This window comes from Hyposmocoma kahamanoa, unplaced genomic scaffold (genome assembly GCF_003589595.1).
Source record: "Hyposmocoma kahamanoa isolate Upper Pololo Valley unplaced genomic scaffold, ASM358959v1 117, whole genome shotgun sequence".
Lineage (NCBI taxonomy): Eukaryota > Metazoa > Arthropoda > Insecta > Lepidoptera > Cosmopterigidae > Hyposmocoma > Hyposmocoma kahamanoa.
Genome location: NW_020653397.1, coordinates 620043 through 644942, shown reverse-complemented (window position 1 = coordinate 644942; position 24900 = coordinate 620043). Strand labels below are relative to the sequence as shown.

At 34.7% G+C, this 24900-nt stretch overlaps 2 protein-coding genes and 1 pseudogene across 2 annotated transcripts in view; 1 reads left to right on the top strand and 2 right to left on the bottom strand.

Annotated features, from left to right (window-relative positions):
• LOC113239886 overlaps positions 1–7780 on the bottom strand; it is a 15569-nt pseudogene extending 7789 nt beyond the window's left edge.
• Positions 1–24900, top strand: part of LOC113239884 — a 62313-nt gene that overhangs the window by 22531 nt on the left and 14882 nt on the right. The gene's annotated exons all lie outside the window — the stretch shown is intronic.
• LOC113239885 (FK506-binding protein-like) lies at positions 11797–24640 on the bottom strand. The gene is made up of 4 exons (XM_026477046.1): positions 24504–24640; positions 15106–15628; positions 14445–14570; positions 11797–12138 (listed from the first exon to the last, which is right to left on the bottom strand). Exons 2-4 carry the CDS (start codon positions 15532–15534, stop codon positions 11842–11844), a joined length of 852 nt encoding a protein of 283 aa, XP_026332831.1. The 5' UTR covers positions 15535–15628; positions 24504–24640; the 3' UTR covers positions 11797–11841.

The window sequence follows — 24900 nt, the reverse complement described above, 5'->3', positions numbered from 1 at the left end:
TGTAGATAGAGTTACAAGAATTGGAGAGGATTTGGGTTACATTTTTCTGTATCTAATGGAGCTATAGACATGTTCATTGTAACTCCACTTGTGCCATTCTTTCATGAGGGGTGCGTCGTCGTGATTAGACACGTTTATGTCCCCTTTGATAGTCAAAAGATTTACTCACAATGCTAACGTTAAAATATTACCTCTAATCGTCTATTAAGCAGTTTCTGGCCCCCCACAGCGCCATACTGATACTCATAAGGAAAGCTCCAATCCCTGACGAGGAACTGTAGTCGCTGAAACGGCTTGCAACCGCTGCTCTGCTGTGCTGCCAGGCGGCCGTATTCTGTGAATAGCTGGAACGTACAATGATAGTATTTAGAAGAAATAATAGTTAGACGTAAACTTCACCCACATTGCTTTGCAGACATGTGCAAGTTTCCTCGCGATGATTTTCCTTCACCGAAAAGCTCTTGATAAATTTCAAATTAAATCTCGCACATAAATTCCGAAAAACTCACGAGGTGCACACCCAAATTCGAATCCACGACTCTCCGCTTGAGTCGAACCATTACACAACACTACCACCGCTTTTTAGAAATACATTTTCCATAATGGTCGCCAACCAATAGTAGGAAGGACATTGAAAGCAGTTCAAATCATTTAGAAAGATGTATAATTAAGAATAAGATTAAGCTCCGCTGCATACGCAGTCCGCAGAATACGTGAGCTTACCGATGTTAGTACTGCTAGACTAGTTTACTTTAGTTACTTCCATAGTATAATGTCCTACGGGATTCTCATGTGGGGTAAAGCGGCAGATATTCAAACCATATTTGTATTGCAAAAACGAGCGATTCGTTCTGTGTACCGTCTAGGCTCTCGGGTTCCTCTCAGAGAAAAGTTTAAGGAGACTGGTATCATGACTGTAGCATCACAGTACATTTACTCAAATATTTTATATGCCCGTAAAAATACACATAATTTCAATAAGAAAGAAGATATCCATAATATTATCCTTAGAGCTAAGTCCAAACTCATGGTACCACGATTTCGTTTAACCAAGGTAAACAGCTCTTTTATGGGGAACTGTATACGTTTTTACAATAGGATTCCGGAGCATATATTAAGTTTATCATTTCCTAAGTTTAAATACTACATTAAAAATATTTTGATCGAAAAATCATATTACAAAATTGAAGTCTACGTGTTAGATAAAGATGTATGGAAAGACGACATGGCTCCAGAATCCACACAAATTTGATTCAAAGTGTATTCCATAGCATTTAAGTTTATTTGAAAAGAGCAATCCCTAGAGTTTCTCGCTCGTTCTTCTCAGGGAGGTCAGCGTAGTGAACGAGCAGGAGCTTAAATGTGACGTTTTCAAGTGTAATTTTATTTTACCTATGGAATAAATAATCTTTGACTTTGATTTTAACAGAATTTATGGACGATTACAATGATTACCCATCAGTGTGACGATGCGACCTCCTTCATCGTAATCCCATCTTTTTATCATCCTCTTTACTGGTTTCTGGCCACTTACTTCTAAATTTTTTTATTCGTTCTCGAATTCTATTTTCCTTCCATCAGCACTCCTTACAAAACTCTCGAAGCGAGAGGACGTGCGTTCCTCTGGCAAATTAATACTGTTTATATGTCAAAATTTTCTTATATGCGTTTTATAACGAAAAAACATAACATTGTGTGGAGAACTATTTGTGCACATACATATATTAACATACAGACACCTTTGAAGCTACATAATACGTCAAGAAATGATAAACCTCTACAAGCACTCCAACAGGGCACTCAGGCAGTCGAAGATGAAAAAAATTAAGATAGATCCACACATAATACCATAAGCTATACGATATCAAACCATATAAAGGCGGAAGCCCACTGGAAAATCAGTTGCTACAGTTATTGTAACTATATTAACTTTACTTAATAACTTTATTGCAAAATACAGAAAAACAGGTACAGAGATGTGCCTAGCTCCCAAACTAGGATCCCGTGTACTATGGGTAGGTTTTACGTCCATCAAACGTGTTGCCTCAAAATAACAATACAATATACTTATAAAATCGTCACTTGGTAGGACACAAAACAAAAAGTACATACATACATAATACTTCACGCCTTTTTCCCATCGGCGTAGGCAGAGACAATCTCTCATTTCTACTGCATTAATAAAAAAGAAATATAATTATTAATACAAAGATCGAAAACTTAGAAAAAATTCCTTCGATCCGGCCGGATACGAACCGACGAAGATTTCTAGAAAACCGTGTCAGACGCTATGCCAACTGAGCCTCGGAACGAACCAGCGGACTTCACGAATTTTTCCATGTGCTTGTTTGTCGGATCTTTGTATTTGGTTTTCAACGACTTTTTAGCCGTAGCGCCATCTATGAGAAATCTATGAAAGTATTTCGTCACCCAACTGACTGAAAAGGTAACTTTACAGCTACCTGCCCTGGCTAGAGAGAGATATCGCTATTAACTTTAATTAAATTTGTATTGCATTGATATTTAATTATTTTTGTGAAATTACTCCTTTATCACAAATTATTATCCTTTATTACAAATTTAAAAAAATAAGTAATTAATAAATTAAACAAAAATGAGGAATTCCAAACTAAGATACAATTATTGAATGTTCTGTAGCAGCATCACTCGCTAGGGTAAAGGAAACCTATAGTGATGAAACTAGCATGTCGAAGATGGTTCACAACTCTTGGAAAACGTGGGAAGTCACCAACCCGCACTGGGCCTGGATAGCAGACAACGACGACCTAAATCCTCTTATAAAATAAAAATAAATAAAATAAAAATCATTTATTGCAGACAATATACAGTCCATTTTGTTAGTACACTTACAAGCTATCTATTCTACTGTTAGTACAAAAATAACAAAATAAAAATAAAATGAATGAATGAAGTTAATTGAATTGATTACATGACGTGTGATACTTAGTAAGTTCACAGAGTTCCCAGGACGTGAAGTTCGGTGAACCTAGCAAGCAGATCGGAGTCCCACCTATTCCCTATCATTTTAAGAACTCTGAGCTCTCTCGCACTCTGCGCAGACAGGATGCCACCTTTTTACGCCTTATAGGAAGATCAGCAATGGAACGTATAACTAGGTGATGATGATTGAACCATTGGCATCCCATGACGTGTCTTCTTAATAGAAAAGCCATACGCTGTGGTGCGCGCTAGTGCTGACATGGCCCAGTACTTTGACTTTTGACAATATCGAGATTGCAACATTTATTTATGGAAAATACTCCACTAGTTTGTTATTTATTTATAATAACACCGAAATTGTAAATATTGTGTATGTTGGATCCCGAAGACTGAATCCGTCTTAAAAGGACCTTGATTTTGATTGTCTCTCCCGATAGGAAACTGCGTCTTTTCCGAGTCAAGGCGCATAATTGCGGTTTTCAACTGGCCGATCGGAAACTTTTGACATTTCTAATCGGAACAATAGCTGATTTAACTCACAAATTAGAAAGATATAGTAGGAATCGGGTCCATCTTTTCGCTCGGAAACCCATCTGATTTCGAGACTCGGATGGGCTACCCGATTTGAATTAAAATCACGACAACAACTCGAATAAGAATAAAAGTGAATCAACAAATCTTACAAATTTTGTAAGATTCCTCGATTCACTTTCACTCTTATACGGGCGGGGCGTCTCCCACACCGTACCGGCCCTATCAATGCGCCGCGGACGCCGCCCGACCAATCAGAATCCCTGACGTATATACGTAATTCTACATATTGCTCTGACCGGCCAGCCGCGTATGTAGGAATATATTATGTAATTGTATGTTATTATATTATGTATATGAGTATGTGTATATATACACATGTATATTTATAAGAATAATGTGTTGTTTAATAATTTCTGTACGTCTGTTTAATTATTTATATATAGTACCCCTGCTTTTATTCTTGTTTTATCCTAAGGTTGTCTGGAAGGAATCGCTGTAGGCGATAAGACCGCCAATTTGTTACACTGCTAATGTGTTTAATTTTTGTCCTGTAATCTTTCTATGTATGTGGTGCTAATAATAAAGAATTTTCTATTATAAGAAAATACAGGAAATAATTTTGGACACGGTACCTGTAAATGTTGCAAATCATCTTCCTCAATGTTCTGGCTGAGATTGTAGATCTGCACCGTGGATATCATGGTGGAGAGCGCAAACACAGTGGCGTTGTCGCGCACCGTTGACTCGCTGTCGAACGTGCCTTGCGTGTCCATCAAGAGAATAACCACCTGTAAGAAACAGACCTGTTAAATCTGCCAACACCACACCTCCATTTCAACTCATATTATAGTCTACTTTTGGATATAGGTCATATGAATCCAGCAAATACAATAATCATTCCGGTAATCCATTATTCTCGGCCCCAATCTCATTTATTCAGAGTCCGATTCTTCGATGCGAAGTTACTAGCCTTTAAAATAACACGCTATTCTTGAATTTTTATTTCTACAGTTGATGGCGGACTCGCCGTACCTAATGTCAATTGGTATTTGAATTAAATTAAATTGGGCTTTATTCATCAAACACTATATAGAAAATCACACGATACATGTACTAATGAACTATGTATACTACCTATTCTGATTTCTACTATGTTGATGAAAAAGACGAATGCTCAGTATAGTGCTGTTTGCCAGTATCCGCCTGTGTTCTATCTACTGATTTATTTTATGCTTAGATTAGATTAGTTAATATGTACATATATACAATTATTTTACTGTTATATTCAAGTAAGTATGCTTGCGTATGTTGTTATGTGACCTCACTTAGGGTCCTAACTGAAAATCAGTAGTTACTGGGAACTAATTGCGTTTACCAGCAAATACTGAGTTTGTGACCCTTTTGATAACGCGACTAGCACCACACAAAGTGTCTTTATATCTAGTGTTCTTTTTACTGTTTGAGTGAATAGTTCGTGTTTTAATTTAATATATTTTTTTTATATATTATTTATTTTGTTTTGATTGTGTTTTTGTTTCGTAATTATTTATTTATGCTTTAAGTTGAATGTTTTAATTATGTTTTGTTTCGTTATTTTTTGTGATATCATTGTGGTAAACAAATAAATGAATTTTCTTTCTTTCTTCTTTCTATTAGGTTACACTTGGAAGATTGTTCTTTGAGGTCTCACTGTTTAAGGTAGATATTATCTTTTTGTAAATATTTTTACAGTGGGCGGTTGGTTTTGCAGCTTACAATATCACACTCTACAGTAACCGACCTTCCATTAAAATAATACTTAACCGTCGACTGCACATACTAAGTTCTATATTAGAAAAAGGCTTGTGAAAATAAATGTAATGAATTACTGCATAAAAATGTTCCATACATTCTTTTCATAGAAACAGAACGTCACGGTTACCTTTTCTCCATTCTCCAGTGTAGCCTTGAACGGCTGTGACCATAGTAATAAACCGGTGGTGTCTCTCTCGGAGCCTCCGCGCCAACTGAACCCTTTGAGCGGCTCGTCTTCGCCGCCCAGCCATTCACCACCGCTTTCGCCGAGGTTGTACTAAAAATTACGAAAGATATAGGTATCGTAAATAGGTGATATAGGTTTAACATGAATACTCTGCACTAGTTTGTTATAATTATTAATACAAAGATCGAACATTCAGAAAAAATTCTTTCGATCTGGCCGGATACTTAGTTGGTATAGCGTCTGCCACGGTAAGCTAGAAGACGTCGGTTCGAATCCGGCCGGATCGAAGGAATTTTTTCTGAGTGTTCGATCTTTGTATTAATAATTATAACAACTAGTAGAGTAATTTCACAACAAATAATTGAATACCAATTCAATAAAAATGAATATTCTGATTATTTTGACGCCACTCCTGTATTTCTATTCTTAAATTTGCTAGAAGACGTTGGTTCGAATCCAACAGAATCGAAAGAATTTTTGTAAGTGTTCAATATTTGTATTAATAATTATAACAAATTAGTGGGGTAATTTCACAAAAATAATTGAATATCAAACATCGTGACATTCAATAATTTAAAAAAAATTGTTACCATAGACTTATAGTGTCGGCTCCAGCTTCTACAAATGTTCCTGTATTAAATACTATTATGCCATTTGTAATTGTTACTTTGTGTGGGATATAAATAATTTAGTTACTTTACTTAGATACTGTACATTTCATAAGAAAATCAACGGTTTATCATATTGCATTCTTTCTTCTTGTGGTGCAAAATACAAACCTTATGGTGGAGAAATCTGAGGAAGAAGTCGAGCAGGAAGGACTTGCCCTTGCGGAAGGCGCCGGCGACAGAGATTACCACGACGGGCCGGTCGCGTATGTCATCGCGCAGCAGTAGCTCGCTCAGGGCATTTTCGTCGAGAGTGAACGTGTGCTCCAAAGGTGTCACTATTTGAATCCCTTTACCGGATTCCAGCGCTTCCGGTTTCCTGCCTAAAATTCGTTTTTGGTTAAATAGACAAAAAAAGAAAATGTTTCGATGTTTGTTGGTATGTAAAAAATAATATTTTGTACTCTTATAAAGTAGACCGAAATAATTCAGTTAAGCCTTGTTACGCGTAACTCACCTATCTTAACGGCAGTACGTTTCGATAAGGGCTGTTGGTAAAACCAAGTTTACATTTCGGCCATCACTTTTATCAAATTCAAAATTATTAACATTTTTCCTTACAAAAGTTATCAAAGGTCAATCAATTAAATTATTAAGAGTCGTGAAACAAATGTTGTTATTATATAGTGTTAGTAATACAGTCCTGTGAGGTTGTTTGTATTTTACAAATCACCCTGTATAATACGAACTACATGAAACAATTTAAGTATAATGTGAAATTGTATAACGCTCCTATTTGAACAAAAAAAAATATCGAAAAATTTCGTGCGTCTCCTGAAAAGTTGCCATTTTGCAGATGTGACTTTATTATACCGAAAGTGCGATTTTATGTTTATGTATCAACAAAAGCGTGTCTAAATTTTTGGTTACAGAAAAGTATGTCTGGATGTTTGGTTCAACAAAAGTATGTCTAGGTTTTTAGTTCAACAAAAGTAAGCACACTCCCATTGAAAAATAATACTAATTAATTTAAGTAACAAGTGTTATTTTCCATTATATTCAAATGACTTTAGGCAATTTTGATTACATTCAATCTTACTTTAATGACTCCAGTTAATTTAAATACAAGGCTAATTGAATAGATAACCATGAAAATGCAAATGCCATATAAACTCTGACCATTCCCTCTGTAAAACTCATTTTGCGTCTTCAAAAAATAAATTGACACTTTCGTTATCAGTATCACTAACGCAACTGGACTGTGACAATGTTTCATTGCATTTCAAGTTAGAGTACGCTATTGTTAACTTTGTGGTAAATAAATTTCCTGTTTTGAACCAAGAAGGAAAGTATCCAGTTAGATTCATGAACAAAGTAATCGTAATCGAAAAGGACTATTTAAAAAAAAATAATGTTAAAATATTTGCTTTCAGTGAGATAACTACCAAATTCAAACTCTGGGGTACATAATGTAATTCCTATATGCACTGATATAACAATTAGGTACCCATACTGGGTCATCGTAATCGGTTAAAATATAAACAAACCGACACCAACTCTAAAAATACATAATTACTTCATCCACATATGAGCATGTTCCTTATTCACACCTGACGTATTTTTTTTGTAATTGACAACAAAAACCATTAAAATATAGAAAAAAATCACACTCACTTGCCATTATTATTCTTTACAGTCACAAATTACGCACTAAAAGAAACAAAACATGCACTATTCGTGCACTGTTTACAAAATTGTATCGCTATTGAGCGTGCGTTCGCATCAAATTATCCGAGTTGACTACATTAAAGTAAGGTCAACTAAACAAGTCTGATGTCAGAACAGCAGTCATACTGGCTCAGGAATGATGTCATATGGCGTTAAACCAGCAATATTCTCTCTAAAATTCCTCATATACATCGACTGTTCACTACGTAGAGAAAACAAGTTTTAATTCACAACAAGAAATGAATTTTGCTGAAGCCGTATCAAGTTTTCTACAAAGGTTGTTTTTTACACAAATGTCAATAAATGTTGATAGATAGGATATATACTAGGATAGGATAAATACGTCCTGCATTTGAAACTGTTTAAAATAGAACAACGGCATCAATAATTGCCTTGCGGTACCACGCCTCTTTTACGCTCCTGACCTATTTCGTTACTTAACTCACTCTACTATTTTATTTCAATTAGATACAGTAACGGACATGTTGAGATTGACCTAATTTTCCACGTAATTATTAAAATGTTATCGTTCTGAATTCGTACTATTGATTGAAGGTTTGAATCTAAACCAATTAAAGACCTGGGTAGCTAATATTCCGGAATATTTCATAGCCGAAAGGAATACGTAACTTTTTTTTTATTATACCAAGCGACGAGACGAACAAGTCCGCCTGGTGGTAAGCCACAGTTGAGATTATTTAAATATACACTGCTACCATGTTGAGATTATTACAAAGTTGAAACAAACGTAAATAAACCTGTGTATACTAACAGGAATAGTGCTGAGGCTCTAGAGATGCGCTCAACAGCGACACGTGCGCCTATCTATAACAGTTGCAGTGTCACTCAGAGCTTTAAATCGCAAAGATCTTAGTCTCATGTGCCTGTAATTTCGCCAGCACCCTTACCCTTCAAAACTGAACGCTTGGCGGCAGAAACCGCTAGTTTTTTATTATTATTGGGTATAAAATTGCCATTTGTGCTCGTGAAAGTGTTTCTCTCACATGAAAGTCTTAAAAATAATTTACGGAAACAAAATTACGTATAGATAAGTGATTCTCCTATTTAATCATAAAAGTTATCGCCGACACGACCTGCGCCTGTCCGGCGGCGCGTAGTGTTTTGTCGTCCATGTGGAATTACACCCGACCCGACACACACCCGACACGCACCCGCTTTCAGTGTTTCACACATTAACCTCTCTCTTGAAAAGTTGTCATTTTGCAGATGTGGCTTTATTATATCAGAGGTGTGAATTATAAATATGATTATATACGATTCCATAATAACTGTTGGCGAGACGTCTACCAGTAATTTTAGGAAGAGGGAGAAGGCCGAAATATTTAAACAATGCTTTGGGATTTTCGGGGACGTATTTCTCCAGCTATAATATTTGTAAGACAACTACTGAATATGAAAAAACATAACGTCAATAAGAATACAAATTCAAAAGGAATAAAATCTATAAATTGTAGGCATATTGTAGGTATCAAATAGTATGTGCTCACGCACTGGTTTAGGACTACCACAATTAAAAATGACTTGTATAGCGCCTCGTCGTAAGCAATCGCGTCTGTTGATTATACCCAGCAAATGAAAGGAAAAATTCCTATTTTGTAATTTTTGTCCTCGCATGTTGTAATAAGCACGCGTGCCCGATATATACGAGTGCACGCGTGGGTAACGATAACCCACTAGGTAATCTGTGAATACTTTGTTTATAACGTACGTGTCCTAAACAACTATATGTCATATACGCACACCAGGGGAGCGTTCTCACACGTACAATTAGGTTATGGAATTAACTCCCTGTCGGGGTCTCCCGATTTCCCAAGGACTCCATGCTGTATTCCCGCAGGAATTCAAAAGGGATTTTTCACATTTTCATCGTGACGTTTTATTTATCGTCTGACGAATGTCGTTCTAACTCTTTCCATTGTCTCGACAATCTGTCGTCGTACGGTCAAATAAATCGTGAACGATAGTTAATCGTGTTGTTCTATGTGTGAATAACTTCATTGAAATATATAAACCACGACACTTTAAACTGCACGACTATCTGTCGTCACGACATAATGGGAACGCGCCCTAACGGCAACAACTGCCACCAGCAAGCTGATTTTAGTTCAAACCGGAATCGACCCGATGGGGTAGCCCAGCCGAGTCTCGAAATGAGATGGGTTTCCGAGCGAGAAGATGAACCTGATTCCTATTATATCTTTCTAATTTGTGAGTTAAATCAGCTATTGTTCCGATTTGAAATGTCAAAAGTTTCCGATCGGCCAGTTGTGAATCGCAATTAAGCGCCTCGACTCGGAAAAGACGCAGTTTCCGATCGGGAGGGGCAATCAAGATCAAGCTGCAGAACTCCAGAACCATTCAACATGGCGGAAGATCGATGTGTTTTCCACGTGTGTTAGATTTGGTTGAGGCTGTTTTTTTTTGCATTATTAATTGTGTGGTAGAGCTACCTGAATTACACCTCGCGCTCCTAAAGTCCTTGAAAGATTTAAGGTGGATCGCACAGACGCCACTACTTCGTCGTCGTCAGTCCTACGAGGAGTAACACGCCATATCCATCGCCTACGAGCGCAGTTAATGAAGTGTATCACGTTATTTCATGTTGAAAGAAAATAATGCGAAGAATATATTTATCAACCCAAATTTAGGAAGGTCCCTTAAAGGTTGAACCTCACTAGACGGCACGCTTCGGCATTGCGTCCATACTAAATGTGCGATTTATATGGAGTACCGTGGCGCACTATAGTGATTGCTCAACACTGGGTGATTAACTTTTATGCGCACGTACGCGTGCAGTCTCGCAGGCGCAATACAATGCGAACGCGCAGAAAGCATCGACCAGATACTGTATGAGAAATTAACACGGCTACGGTTCTAACGACACTCTATATAAAACAGACGTTCAAGTCGCATCTATACTTGGACATCTATTTAAGGAATGGAACGAAAGCGTCAATTTTGCCTCGCTGCGCAAGAAGGCGCGCGCGGTCGCAGTACGCCTTGTTTTTTGGCTCGTATCTAATTTGTACATTACACAATTGACATAATGTTCATTTTGCTATGTAAACACATGGACGTAACTTTTTAAGCGATTTTCGAACAAAAATGTGTAGTCTGATGTGCCGTTGACCGTACAATTTCGGTACAAAAATTCGCTTCCATTCCATTTCGCCGCCGCCGCCGCCGCAATGTAAATTGAGCCTTAGTGGGATTCAAACCTTACTATATTGTAACTGCGATGTGTCGTGCTTCACGAACGATGCTATAGTGATAAACATAACTGAATATGAGGGATAAAAATACAACTGGCAATTCTTGACAATCTTCTTCACAAAGTCACAAATTTATCTAAGGACCAATGTATATTCCAGTTAATCCACAATTTGCCATTTATGAGGTTTAAGACAACAGTGAAACGAAAACTTTACACTAAAGGTTATTATTCAGTTTCTGCGTACTGGGATTAATAAAATTTATGATTGTGACCCGTTTAGTTCTTGCAGGTTGTCTTCATCCATCATTATTTAAAACAAATGTTGTAAGTAATGAAATGTTTACATACAAAAAAAAAACCCCTATTATAGTTTCCCACACATTCTTCTCGGGGGAATTTGCCTTACAAATAAGCAGTAGAGTTTAATCAATGTTACGATTTCAAGTGTAATTTGCTAAGTATGAAATCAAAATTATTTGGATTTCAATGCGTAGATTCCTACGCGTCCATTGTATGGATGATAACAATAGTGGGGCTCGACCCTTAAGAGGTACGCGTGTCTCGAAGATATTAGGTTAAAATTTTCAGCATAATGACGAAAGCGAAATCGGCAGTGACTCCCTTAGACTATATTTTCTTCTTCAATTAACTAATAAATATTTTTAGTAAGTCTAAAACCAAATAACTTTTATTTTTATAATCCTTTACAAATTAATAAATTAATGCAAAATAAAAACCTGGTTCAAATTACGTACTCTTATATTTATCTATCTAAACACTTATTACAAAAGAAATCATCTAAACATTTTCTTAATAACACTATTGTAATTTTTATTCATATTTTCAAGAATTAGTTTCAACTCCTTGATCTTCTGTTGAGCCGCTTTATTGTTAGCGTCTATCCGTAGAACTGTATTTATGTCCTTCCACGCGTCCTCATATTCATGTAAGCCGACTCGTGCAAGGCCTCTCCGATATAAAGCTTTTATGTTGTCTGGTTCGTACTTTAGGGCCCGGTTGCACAAGTCATACGCTGCTGAGTACTCATTGTATTCCAATTGGATGTGCGCTAAGTTATTGTAGAGTTTTACCTAAAAATATAATATGTTATGGGTAAAATAAGAAAATAATTGTCCTTTATGCACCAGCCTGATAGAAGAAAAATCTTTCTAATCTAATAAAATCTTATAGGTTCATCTTATCTTATAGGTCTATGATAAAAAAAGTCGTAAAACCAGAAACAAAGATGCAAGAAATTAGTAATGGCGAATATTTGTATGTTATGACGAAGTCGCTGGTTCCTGTCCAGCCGGGTCAAAGGAAGTTTTCTTTGTATTTGTTGGATCTTTGTATCAACAATAACAAAAATATTTTTTTGGGAAAATACTCCCACTAGTAAATAATAAATGTCATGGTAATAGAAACACCATGACATTCAATAAAGTAAATATTATAATTGTCCCAATCAAAGTGTTGTATACACTGTTTAATGTTGTATTTAGGTAAATTTCATAGTCTTTCTTGGAGTAAGTTTATAGATCTATCCTAATAATGAGCTCCATTCATCGAATTCACTATAACTTCTTTAAAAAATGTTCGTCACGGTCTCCTACACTATCCGTGTCAAGTTGTAGTCTCCACTTAAGAAGTAATTTAGTTTACTTTGTTTTACCCGCTTGTAATATTGAGTAGTTTGTTTTGCTAATTGTAACTGTGAAGGAGAAAATTGTGATGAAAAGTACATCCTGAAGAAAGTTCACAGAACTCCGCCCCTCTCTAGCTTTAGATACCGTTCCACGCCCCACACATTGACGGTCACATTGACTGAACGACAACAAGGCTGTCGGCGAGCCGTTTTCGCGCTAAGACGGCTTTGCTATTTGAATATAGTTTTAATTTATTCATTACGAAAATTTGTACGTAAATAATATACAACATCATTTTACGTTACAATTTATAATGGTCGTGAATTATGCTGTGTACGGCTGTTTATAATCATCTAAACAGAGAATAACGAGAGGGTTTCTATTGTTTAAGTAAGTAAAAAAACTTATGTCTGAGACTCCTTCAGTTATTGTTTCATTAGTGCAGAGTAATATATAATACGGATTTATTATATCAATATAATAAGACGCCATAACTTCGTGAGCTAGACAAGGGTTCTCGAATTTTCAATTTGTTTTGCCGATAAATATTACGTAGTGAATATACCTAATTATTAACTAGGCAATGATAAACTTGGACACACAATTTGGAATACTTCGGTTACCTTATTTAAAGGTACCTGTCCAAAATATTACATATAAAGTGCTTTTAATACGTTTTTAAAATAAATCTTCAATATTATTCTAGTTAGTGAATTAATGAAAAATATAATATTATATCAATATAAACACGTAATGAACATGTATAATTATCGATTCTATCATAGAATTATAGATAACAGATTTGCGTTAGAATTTTCGCTATGTTGCCGCTCTGACCACGTAACGTAATATTACGAGCAAGTGATGTGTAACCCTGCCACTTCACACACACATTTATGCGTGTGCAGATAGCGCCTTACTGTAAGTAGTAGTAGTGGGTAAATAATTTTCGCCCGTTGTATGGAGTATCCGGGGTGTGACTCAATAAAGATGTGTGAAGTCCTGCATTGACTCAGTCCTCTTCTTTTGCCCAAGATTAAGACAAGAATACACACTCAAAAACTAGGCAAACCGCCTGAAAAAACTTTTGGTTTATGGAACGGTGGGAGGTGATGCACCTCCATTAGCCATATGAAAATCTGCCCCATTGGACAACAAAATATAGTCAATTTGATCCAAGTCTGAATGTGTTAAACAATCAAAATCATTACAAACAATTTCAAAATCTCAAGAGTGGCCAACATGTTGAACCTAAGGGCTCATTTAGAGTGAAGGCGCGGGCGCGGTGGTAGACGCGGGTGCGCGGTTCTTGGCGTGTTCCCTTTCACAGTGCCGAAGCGCCTACGGCAGCGGGTAGATCCATGCGTCGAAACAAACGTCGCATACAGACACTAGATACTAGACGAAACACTGTGAAAAGCATGGGCGGACCGAGCCAATATCTACACGCACCCGCGCTCGCGGCCACTCTGAATAAAGCCTAATACAATCCGAGTTCTTTAATTCTGTGGCTCTTGGCTGTGAGTTAAAATTAATAGTGATTACAATAGACCACTTGCTGGTTGATTAGTTGGACGAAGGAGGTATAGACCCTGAACAAACCATCCCATTACAACAACAGCAAAGTCTTTCATGTGAAAAACTCACAATCAGTGATGACAGGCTTTAGAGAAGAGGTTCACTCAAAATAGGGTGACAACAAATTGTAAGAGAAAGAGGTCAGTAATAAAATATTAAGAAAAGGCAGTTACCCTCAAATCTGTGATTTCCTTATACTCAGTCGCTGGCTCTACGGCCACCACCAACTTGAGGGCCTTGCTAAACCTTCTGAAAGCATCTGGTAACCGTTTCTGCTTCACTAATAATACTCCTTGCTCCTGAAAATTTGTAATGCAATATGAAAGTCAGACAAAAGAGTATTTACAAATTCCACCATAGCTGAAAGAACTTCGTATTAATAAGAATAATGTGCCAGACAGCCACACCAATTACCCATTCCCAAACTTGGGAATCCCATGTTAAATAAGTACCAGAGCAAAGGAATTCAACAACACAAGTAATTTAGAAAAGCTTGGTACTTGGCGTAACGGGTTGGTGTCCACAACTCAATGTCAAGGCCTATTTTAAGTGTTAGAAAAACTTATTTCCCAAAGAACAAATTGGTCTTAACGGGAATCAAACTCAGGATCTCCTTGTTCAACACAAACCAAAGCATAGACGGTGCTAACCGTTGGGCCCCCAAGGTTACCAAATGTTAATTCAGCATTGCCGTTCCATTGGATGCAGATGTCATCTTTACACCTAAGCACCAGTGATTACTATACAATTCCCATTGGCTTCAGGAATGCATTCTCAAACTTATGTAGTGTATGGAAAATGTCATTCACATCAAGATAAACAAGTTGTTGTCACCTTATGATGCATTGCTGCCTCATGCAGCCTCTGCCATGACCAGTCGCTGATCACCTGTTCCTCAGTCACTTCCAGCAGCTCTATGTTGCAGCTGACCTGTTTTACTAAATTCTCATCATTGTCTCTGTACGTCAAACTCACTGCACTCTTCTCACCACTACACATTTGCTGCAAAATAAGCTCTATATCTTTGTCTATAAAATTGTCGCTATCTCCAATTAGAAGTATTCCTGGAAAGTCATCGCTGAATATAACGCTATCCGGGTCTATTTCGCAATCTTCTCCACCTTTATTGGTGCATTTCACTTCCGATAATTTGATTTTACAACGCGAATCTTCATAAGGCACTATTGTGTAGTCACCCGGTTGTATGACTCTCTTGCGAAGTTCGCGGTCCATGCGCGTGCTAACAATGGTTTCTTCGTGCATTTTGGTAAAGGAGACGTATTTTTATTAGAAAACATACATATAAATACTTAATGTTTTTTGCGATTATTACTCAATAATACCGCACTACACCGTACTGCAACAAATTGGAGAATTAATATTATTAATAACGTATTTAATCAATATATTGTACGGGTTTATATCACAAACTAATAAGAGATACTACGTATCAGACGAACCACTCCCCTTTACGGATAATGGCCAATAAGGAAAGAGTGATTTAGAACATGACAGTTGGTTTTTTTTTAAATTACGTATGACATGAAAGCGAAGGCACAGTGTTAACAGCCAATTTGCATATTTTTCCGGCTCCTAGGCTTATTCGGTATTAATTAGGTGAATAAATTTTGAAAAATGAAACACATTTTGTTATTTGACCTTGTTTATTTTCAATTTTTTTTAGTAAAATCAAACATTTATGGGCAGTTCCTCGGGGCATTTGTACATACTTTAAAAAATTAGGCTGCAACACTCTTTTTTCAATTAATATTTTTTATTGACACACAATAGAACACTTTTTCGTACAATTGATAACCAATCATTTTAGAAATAACTCTCCGGATTATACGCCTTTACAAAGAGATTTCGGTCTCTATTGATTATTCTATTCAAAGTAAAAATCCCGAAGGTGATTCGGTTAATGAAATGACCAAATTACCAAATCTATTTAAATAAACTGATGGCGAAAATGTTATTGAAGGTATAACTACAATGTACCAAATGTTAAAACTAAAAATCTTTACGTGCAAGCAAATCGTAAGTTTACAGGTACACGGTAGGGTACTTATTCAGTTCGTAAAATTACACAGAAATTTAACATGAAAACTTTAAAATTATCTTACCACCACCGCAGACTCTATCCATAATTTGATTAGCTATGTCAAAAATTCCTGTGACTAACTAGATAGTTAGTCACAGGAATTTTTGTTTAAAACATTTGAAAACCATTAATTGAACAAAAACAAACTAACCTACCCTTTTGAACATGCGCTCAGGTATTTTGGTGATGTTGTAAACGAGTCAAACGAATGTTAGGCAAAAGGCAAAAGAGGCTCACATAACCAAAAGAAATAAGATATTCTAGCTAAGTATTTGTTTGACATCCTCAATTGTACGGTTCGGTTTTAATTAATTTAAAATATAAATTACTTATTTTACCTTTTTTATTTTCAATTTTTTTTTTTATACTTATTTAATGCCTTGTTGTGGTAAAATCTTACCCCGTAGCCGAAATACGTCTGTGCCTTTAATAATTTTATTAATAATATTGCATCAATTATAAACCGCAAAACGAATTGTTATAGTAACAATACACTCTATTACAAGCGGCCCATGTACCATACAATTGAGAAAGGCAAAGGAGTACTTAGCAAGGGTATGTTGTTTTATTTCTTTTGTCAGATTATTTCTGTGAGGCTCTTTTTTAAATATTCGTTTGATTCATTCACAATATTGCCAAAATAAGCCACCACATGTTCCGAAGGGTAGGTTAGTTTGTTTTGTTTAATGGTTTTAAATTCCATATGGCTAATCCAAGTATGGATAGAACTTTCGTTTGTGGCAAGATCGTTTTTGCAATCTTCACATTTGACTTTCTGTGTAATTTTACGAACTAACCACCCCGCAGTGTATGCACGTGAGTGTACGTGTAAATTTTCACGACACGCTTGCACGTAAATATTTTCAAATTCAACATTTCATACATTAGTAGTTCCAGTACAAACATCCTCAGTAACATTTTCGACCTCCGTTTCTTTAAATAGATTTTGTACATTGATCAATTGATTACCCGAATCAGCTTCGCAATTATAGGTTTCCGAATGAAACTTTATGAACGAGTAATCAATAGAGATCGAAATGTGTTTATAAAGTGTGGCAATCCGAATCGTTATTTCCAAAATTATAGGCGCGCACTTGACCGAAAAAGTTTTCTATTGGGTCTGAATTAAAATGTCTCGTGCGCATTATTTTTATATTTTTCTCCTTAAAAAATTGCCCCAATCTTTTAAAACTTTTGAGTGTTGTAACCCAGTTTTTTTAATAAAGGTACACTCGCACGGGTAACCTACTCACTCTGTTGGCCAACAAAATTTCATATTTCCTGAGATTTTTTCCTTTTCATTTTATATGATTGAGTGTGGCTCCGTTGGTAGAATCAAAGACGTCGTCGAAAAACGATACAGTTTCAGCTGTATTCTTTATGGTCTTACCAACTTCACGGTCGTCTGAGTAATGAGCTGAAAAAGAAATCTTATATAGAAGTTAAATAATAGAAATGAGCTGAAATATGGATATTATATTATTTATGTAAGTAATCTACGTTAGGTTGTTTGATATTGAGATAAATAAAGTGAACAAAAACACCACATTGAATTGTTTACAATTACTACAAATCTTGAAGTACTATCTGAAGAGAACATGCACAGGGTAACCCCACAAGCTATGATTCAAAATTATCTGAATGGAAAGTCAAAATTAACGCCCATTGATTATTCAGAATATTACTTTTGGATCATGGCGTGTGGTGTTACCCTGTGACATGTATTTCCTTGCGAGATAGTATAACTATATTCTGAGATAACGACTGATTGATCTTTATTTTTATTATTTTATAAACTTGTGTCATTGACTCGTCCTGTTATGACTATTGTCATAAAATAACATTAATCAACTATGGTTAGACACAGCATTTTTATTTATTCATGTAGTAGGTAAGTAACATTCTATAAGAAATTTAAATTATTAGATTACAATTATAAATATATATGTGATCTTGCTCATACAAAATGAGGAGGAAGGAGGAATTAAAGAAAGTTACTTACAAAACTGAGAAGTATATGATAGAGCAGCTGCCACAGTCTTATCTAATAAAAGTAATGTTGTTTGAATGCCTGTGAAATAAAGAAAATTGTACTACAAAATTAGAACAACAGCAACATATTAAGTGATCGGTGTTGATCAACAAATATATGAATGTGTCGGAACACACATGAAAAATCTTTTTCATATGTGATGAAACTCAAAATGAGTTAATTTTTGTATACAAATGATTCTATAGATCTTGTTTTTATAAATTAATAGGCATAACATGCCAATTACCTTCATTTTGTTTATATATTCAGGAAGCACGTGGTGGTCATTTAATTTGTGTAAAAGTCGGGCTTGAGCGTGACTGCAATCAGTTCGGTGTACATCGAAAATGTCGCTCCATTTCGATATTTTTCCGTCATTTTGTATATTTTTTGTTAGGAAATTATTTTGTATCTCTTTTATAAGATGAGGTGGATCATATATTACTACCAGATCTTGGCCACTTAATGAGATGACTGAATCTGAAAAAAAAAATGATATTTTATTTTTATTATGAATTTCATGATGTTTTTATTACCAATATCTTCATATATTTTTGTGAAAACACTCCAACAGTTTGTTATGTTAAATGTAGTTTAGTGGTACAACTGTCGCCCCGGCAAGGCAAGTATTGAATATTGTTTAATCATACATATAGAGCACAACAATCCATAGTTAAGATGAAGGAAACTCGGTTTTTGTATGTTGAAAAATTCGAATTCAAGTTGTTTTTGTAAATGGTAATGAAAATTTTATATACGGTTAGTGAAGTATAGGGTCCGCAACGCGATTGACTAAGCTTTGTTCGATAAATAAAAATCACCCAGAATCTGAAAACTCTTAATTTTTTCCATGGAAAATCAATTTAATTCCAATATTATTTAGACATATTTCAATGATTTTTTCTTGTGTATTCCGTTGTAAATACATTAAATGTCATTCCGCCGTTAACGCAACCACGATACCACTTCGTCTTAAGAATATAATTGTTAACTTTTTGTTATTTGTATTCTTTGATTGGTTTTATTGATGACACTGTTTCATCCTGTTTAAAGAGCTGTTTCAGTAGTTTTGTTTCGATATTTACTACATATTATTTTCATTCTCGTACTATCTTACATTATATTTAGGACAAGATGAAAACATTCAATGGTTATGAGAAAATATTTTCTATGGACTTTATGTCGAAATCAAGTTGTTTTTGTAATTGGTAAAGAAAATTTTATATACAATTAATGAAGTATAGGGTTCGCAATGCAATTGACTTAGCTTTGTTCGATAAATAAAAGTCACCCAGAATCTGAAAACTCATAATTTTTTCGACAAAACAAACCATTCTTCCAGAATTTTTATAACCCCATTGTTATTAGTTTCCCAGTCAGACAAAAGATAAAACATTTATTTATTGTTTATTTCTATCTTTAAGTTCTGGGTATTTCATAATAATGGGTAACAATAATGGATTGAGTAGGTACGCCAGATGTTAACTTTGATGCTGCCGCCATCGGCGGAGGCTTGTGTTGTAAGATAACACTTTAATTTTTTTAAAGAAAAACATCATAAAACTTTTTTCGGTTGGGGCGGTTTAGAAGTGATAAGAACAAAAGAATGAAATTATGGACGTGTTGTTTCTTTGTATGTTTACTTTGGTTTTTTTTAATATGTGTGTGTAAGCAAATAATAATACAACTGGTTGCTAGATTAATCTCGATTTTTTAATAATTAGCAAATATTATCAGCATTCCTTTCATAAAATTAAATTACTGGTAGGCGTATGAGGATTATGCGAACAACAGACTAAATAAAGCGTAATCTCTATTTTAACTTAGGGAGGGGCACTGTAGACAACTTATGTAGAAAGATATGGGACTGTGTTGTTTAACTGTTATACTATACCACGTAAAGATTTTTTTCTCAAATTTTACTATTTTTCTCATACACTTTTCTGCTAGTAAAATGCAAAACTAAATAAATACCTATATGTAGTACTTAGTTTCAAAACTTACCAAAAGGTCCACCTGATTGCATTTGATCTCGTTTCGTATCTTCGAGAAGACTCTTCATGGTCGATTGAAATGCTGTGCCCTGGTCAGATATTAGTGCGACAGGTAGCAGTCCAGCGTCAACTACTGCTGCCACTATCTCTTTGATTATAACTTTTAACTGGTCGTGCTTAGAGGCAACTTTACAGAAATAAAATGCAATCGGCTGTTGCCATTTGTATACAGCGCCCCGAACCATAAATGCCAGCACATGGTCAGCAAACTGGCTAGTAATTTGTTTTTAATTCCACAAACCCGTTAACACTATCTCTTGCTCTACAGTACGTAAGTCCAGGTTGCAGAGAAATTTCATCAAAAATGATGGAGAAATATCTCTGTTTTTCACTCCAGTTGGTCGTCTGGAATAAACAAAATATTGATATAAAAATTGGAATTACATAATGATGTAATCAATTTTATAAATCATAATTCAATCCAACATTTACTCTTGCACAGTGTCAGTACCCTTACCTTACTTTACTTTATGATTTATTTTACATTACTTTATGCTATGTACTCCAGACTTTGGTATAATAATTGAAATAAATAATAAATATCTTGAGACAATTGACTAATGTCCACCGTTACTAGTCGTAAACTAAGTAAAGCTAGGTACTATGGGCACAGACAACAGATATAAATATAAATTACTTCCACGACTCACATCATAACAGGATCCGATCCAGTGACCTATAGCTTCATAGTCCGGATTACTAACATAAAAAAAAATTAAGTAATCCAGCCGTCTTCGCTAACAAAGATAAAATGTAAGATAGTTTAAAAATAGATTTACCTCTTATTTTATCGTGTCAAAGATTTGTTTATTTATTCCAGGAAGAACTTTCAACATCGAGATCATTTTGTTGAGGGTATTTTTAGACGGCAAAAAATATTCTTTCTAAGAATTTGTTACATTTTGGGCTCTGTTTGAGAATTGATAAAGCAATAATTTTTTCTTCGTTTGAAAATCTTCGTCCTTTAATTTACTTTGCATATTGCTTGATTTGCATCCAAAATATTTTTTTGCAACTGGCCTCATTTTGGAAGTTAATTTATTCAAAACATCTCATTTTGCTCTTTTATTCAAAACTAACTGCTTCTTGGACAGTCGACATATTTTATAATTTCTTCTACATTTAGGTGTCAGGGTATTTATACTGTGAAACAAACGTTTTCTAATATTTTTGTTTCGTTTGGGAGTCGAGGGTCCAATTTCCCTGGTAAATACACTTTCCGACTCTGAAATTAAAAAAATTAAAGTAAATAAACGGTTAGTTTGTATAAAAAGCCGTAGTAGCCTAATGATTAGAGGAGGCTAAAAATCATTTCACCAAATGAATTAAAAATAATAACATACCTTTGACACGCGTTCCTCGTGGTCTGCTCTCCATCTGTGAAGTGTTAGGTGAGACCGGACAAATTTGCACCAAACCTGTAATGCAAATATTCAATGACTCAACTCCATTTAATATCTTTTTCAGCACTGAGAACGTTCAATCTTCAGGCTAAAGAAGTACCTAATCAATGGACAAGTAAAATCACGTGATTTTATGAATAAGGATTCAGTTTCAATTTTCAACGTTTCTGTAGAGAAATTCAAATAAAGAATTATGATTATTATTCAGAAGTGAGCTTCACACATTACAAACCGACAATTTTATTTATCAGGTTATCATCGCCGTAATTAAGGAGATAAATCTTTTCAATATTATATACTTCACATACATAATTAAATGACAAAAATTAAATCATACAATAATTAATATTTTGCAGTACACTGTATAAAGAGTTTATTATAATATAACTCTGACCAAGGGAGTGCTATTGGGTTTGTTTATGAGCTTCCCTATGAGTATTATATAGTTACAATAGGGTGTACTTAAGCTTCTTTAGAACAAGAAATAAATATTTTATACTGCAGATGAGTCGGATAATTGAAAATAGTTACCTGTGGCTGCCATTTGCAGAAAATTTTCAATGGGCATAAAAGCACGGGTAGTAGTTGGTTTTTCATGCACCAAATCTGAAATGAAAAAGTGTAAGTTCAAAACACAAATCCTTGTTATGCATAATTCATAAATAACGTCACTTATGTTTAAGGTTCACATCACATGGTTAGTCAGATTTTGCAAATTTGACATAAACTATATTTGATACAAGTAACTGTCTAAAGATGTTAGTACCGAAACTTACCTGCAGACTTATAATATGAATGGTCTTCATGTTGTTTTTTGGTGTAGCAGTGTTCATTCGTCACATCCACTGAAAAATTATTAATGTCTTTTTAACTCATGGCAAGTATTATAATTGAAGATTAATTTTGCACACATAATGCATGTTGTCTGCAATTTACAATAAGGACTGAGGTAACAACAATATCAATAGAATTACTTTGACCAGTGGTTTTAGGAAAATTTAAAGAATTGGGGCCCCGTACAAAGCCCGGAATGTTAATTTGTGACTCCAGTAGTCACTTGATTTTTTTAATATATTAATTTTAAAGCAATGATAAACAGATCAAATAATTATTATTACAACAAATAACTAGCTTAATTTAAGCTTGGATTGAAAATTGTTTTTAACCAGAATAAAACATTTATATACTGTAATCAAAAACAATTTCCCAAACTACATCTTCGTACATTTAGGTAAAAGAATGTAAACAAAACATAAAAGAGGTTATTTATGAGGACAGCATTTGATGTCCGACAGAACTTTAACATTTTAAAATAATTTAGTGGATTACTTAAGTAACTACATTGAATTAACAAGCACTAACTTTTCATTCTTTCGAGTATAAAACACATTTATTTAATTTAAAACCATTTAAATAATGTTAAATAAATATTTTATTCTCTTACAGTAAATTGTGACCTAAAAAATACCGAATTTCTCAGAAGTTAACATATAACGACTAAATTAGAAAGTATTATTCTTATTACGAAAATATTATTTTTGATTTTTGAAACTGAATTTGTTCCTATTTCCTGTTTTGTGTCGTTTCTTTGTATTGGTGTTATCATATTGTTTGTCGCGGGTTTATACCTCAATATTGTAAAGAGCAATTATTAATTACACTTTTTTCGATAGCTCTTGTTCATTTACATTCTTTTAATTACCTAAAACTACAGAGCTTTAGATTAAGAACAGATAACATGCTACAAGTTATGACTAATAAACAAATAAAATGTAAAACAGATTTTAGTACATTTGGCAAAGTACAAGTTTATTGAGTTTCGTACCCACGACTAACGTACTGTTAATTAACGGTAATAATTAAGTTAATTCATTAATTAAGATTTAATGACGGCATTAGCGAGCAGCGAATTAGCATAAATATGTCAGAGTAAAGTATGTACTTACCAATGTTTTCGGAAACTTCTGCAGGCAAGCCACTTGTTATTTCGTTTTCCGAAAATAAAGTTGGATAAGCACCATAACGTAAACGCAATGTGGCAGTAATGACCCTCTTTTCAAAATGTTTATTACAAACACATATCCTACGTAGTCTCTGTAAATTATGGCTGCGAAGTTGAATACTACCAATGCATTGTAACCACTTTTGGAGTCCTATCTCAGATGTGGGAAACCGATGCAATTTGACGTCCTGTCGTTTACTCGCACAGTTTTCTATACAACACTTTTTGTACATGGGGATAATTACCACACGGCACACCAAATTACTGGTTTATCTGAGAGGATAAGGACGGATAGAAATTAACGATACTTCACTCGATCAAGGATAAACTAGTAATGAAGTCATAGACAACTATGTACCATAATGAAATCATAATAAACCAGAGTTAAAATGTCGATGTCAAAGACAAAAATAAATGGCAGCGACGGCCATATTGAATAATTAAAAAAAAGAAAGTCATGTTCTAATTCACTCCTCCAATATGGGATAATGCCCAAAAATCTTCTATGAAGATTACCCGCCGTGGTTTATATGTACACATTAAACAATTTGATACAAATTACAATTTGACGTTTCGCTTTTGTTGAAGTGATACTTTCATGATACTTTATAAATTTTATATAAATTAATTCATTATTTACCATTGACTTATGTTATTTTCACACGTTTTACACAGGTGGTATTATAAACTGAGCTTCTGTATGAAAGTATGAATGGATATTTAGAATCACTTTTGTACAGAATTTTGTATTAAAAAAAATTAAGGTGCTGCTACCGACTAACAAAAACTTCTAAAAAATACGCTCCATTGCACGCATTTACCGGAACTTCCTTTGAAAGTTGTTATGTTAAAATTATGTTTCAGATCAAAAACGTATACTACGCAATAACTTCAATGAAAAGCTATGTTTTTGTGCAAATGTAATCATCAAAATTAAATTATAGCAATAAAATAAGGAAACGCTAACTGGCCAAAAGCTGTGCCAAAACGAAAAATCATAATAACACGATAACAGCTGATTGTCTGTGACCTGACAG

Coding starts and splice junctions, on each gene's coding strand:
- LOC113239885 (XM_026477046.1), bottom strand. CDS start 15,534: ATGCACGAAGAAACCATTGTTAGCACGCGCATGGACCGCGAACTTCGC. Junction 14,571..15,105: donor AGGCAGCAATGCATCATAAG/GTGACAACAACT, acceptor ACAAATTTTCAG/GAGCAAGGAGTATTATTAGT. Junction 12,139..14,444: donor AGGAAATCACAGATTTGAGG/GTAACTGCCTTT, acceptor TTATATTTTTAG/GTAAAACTCTACAATAACTT.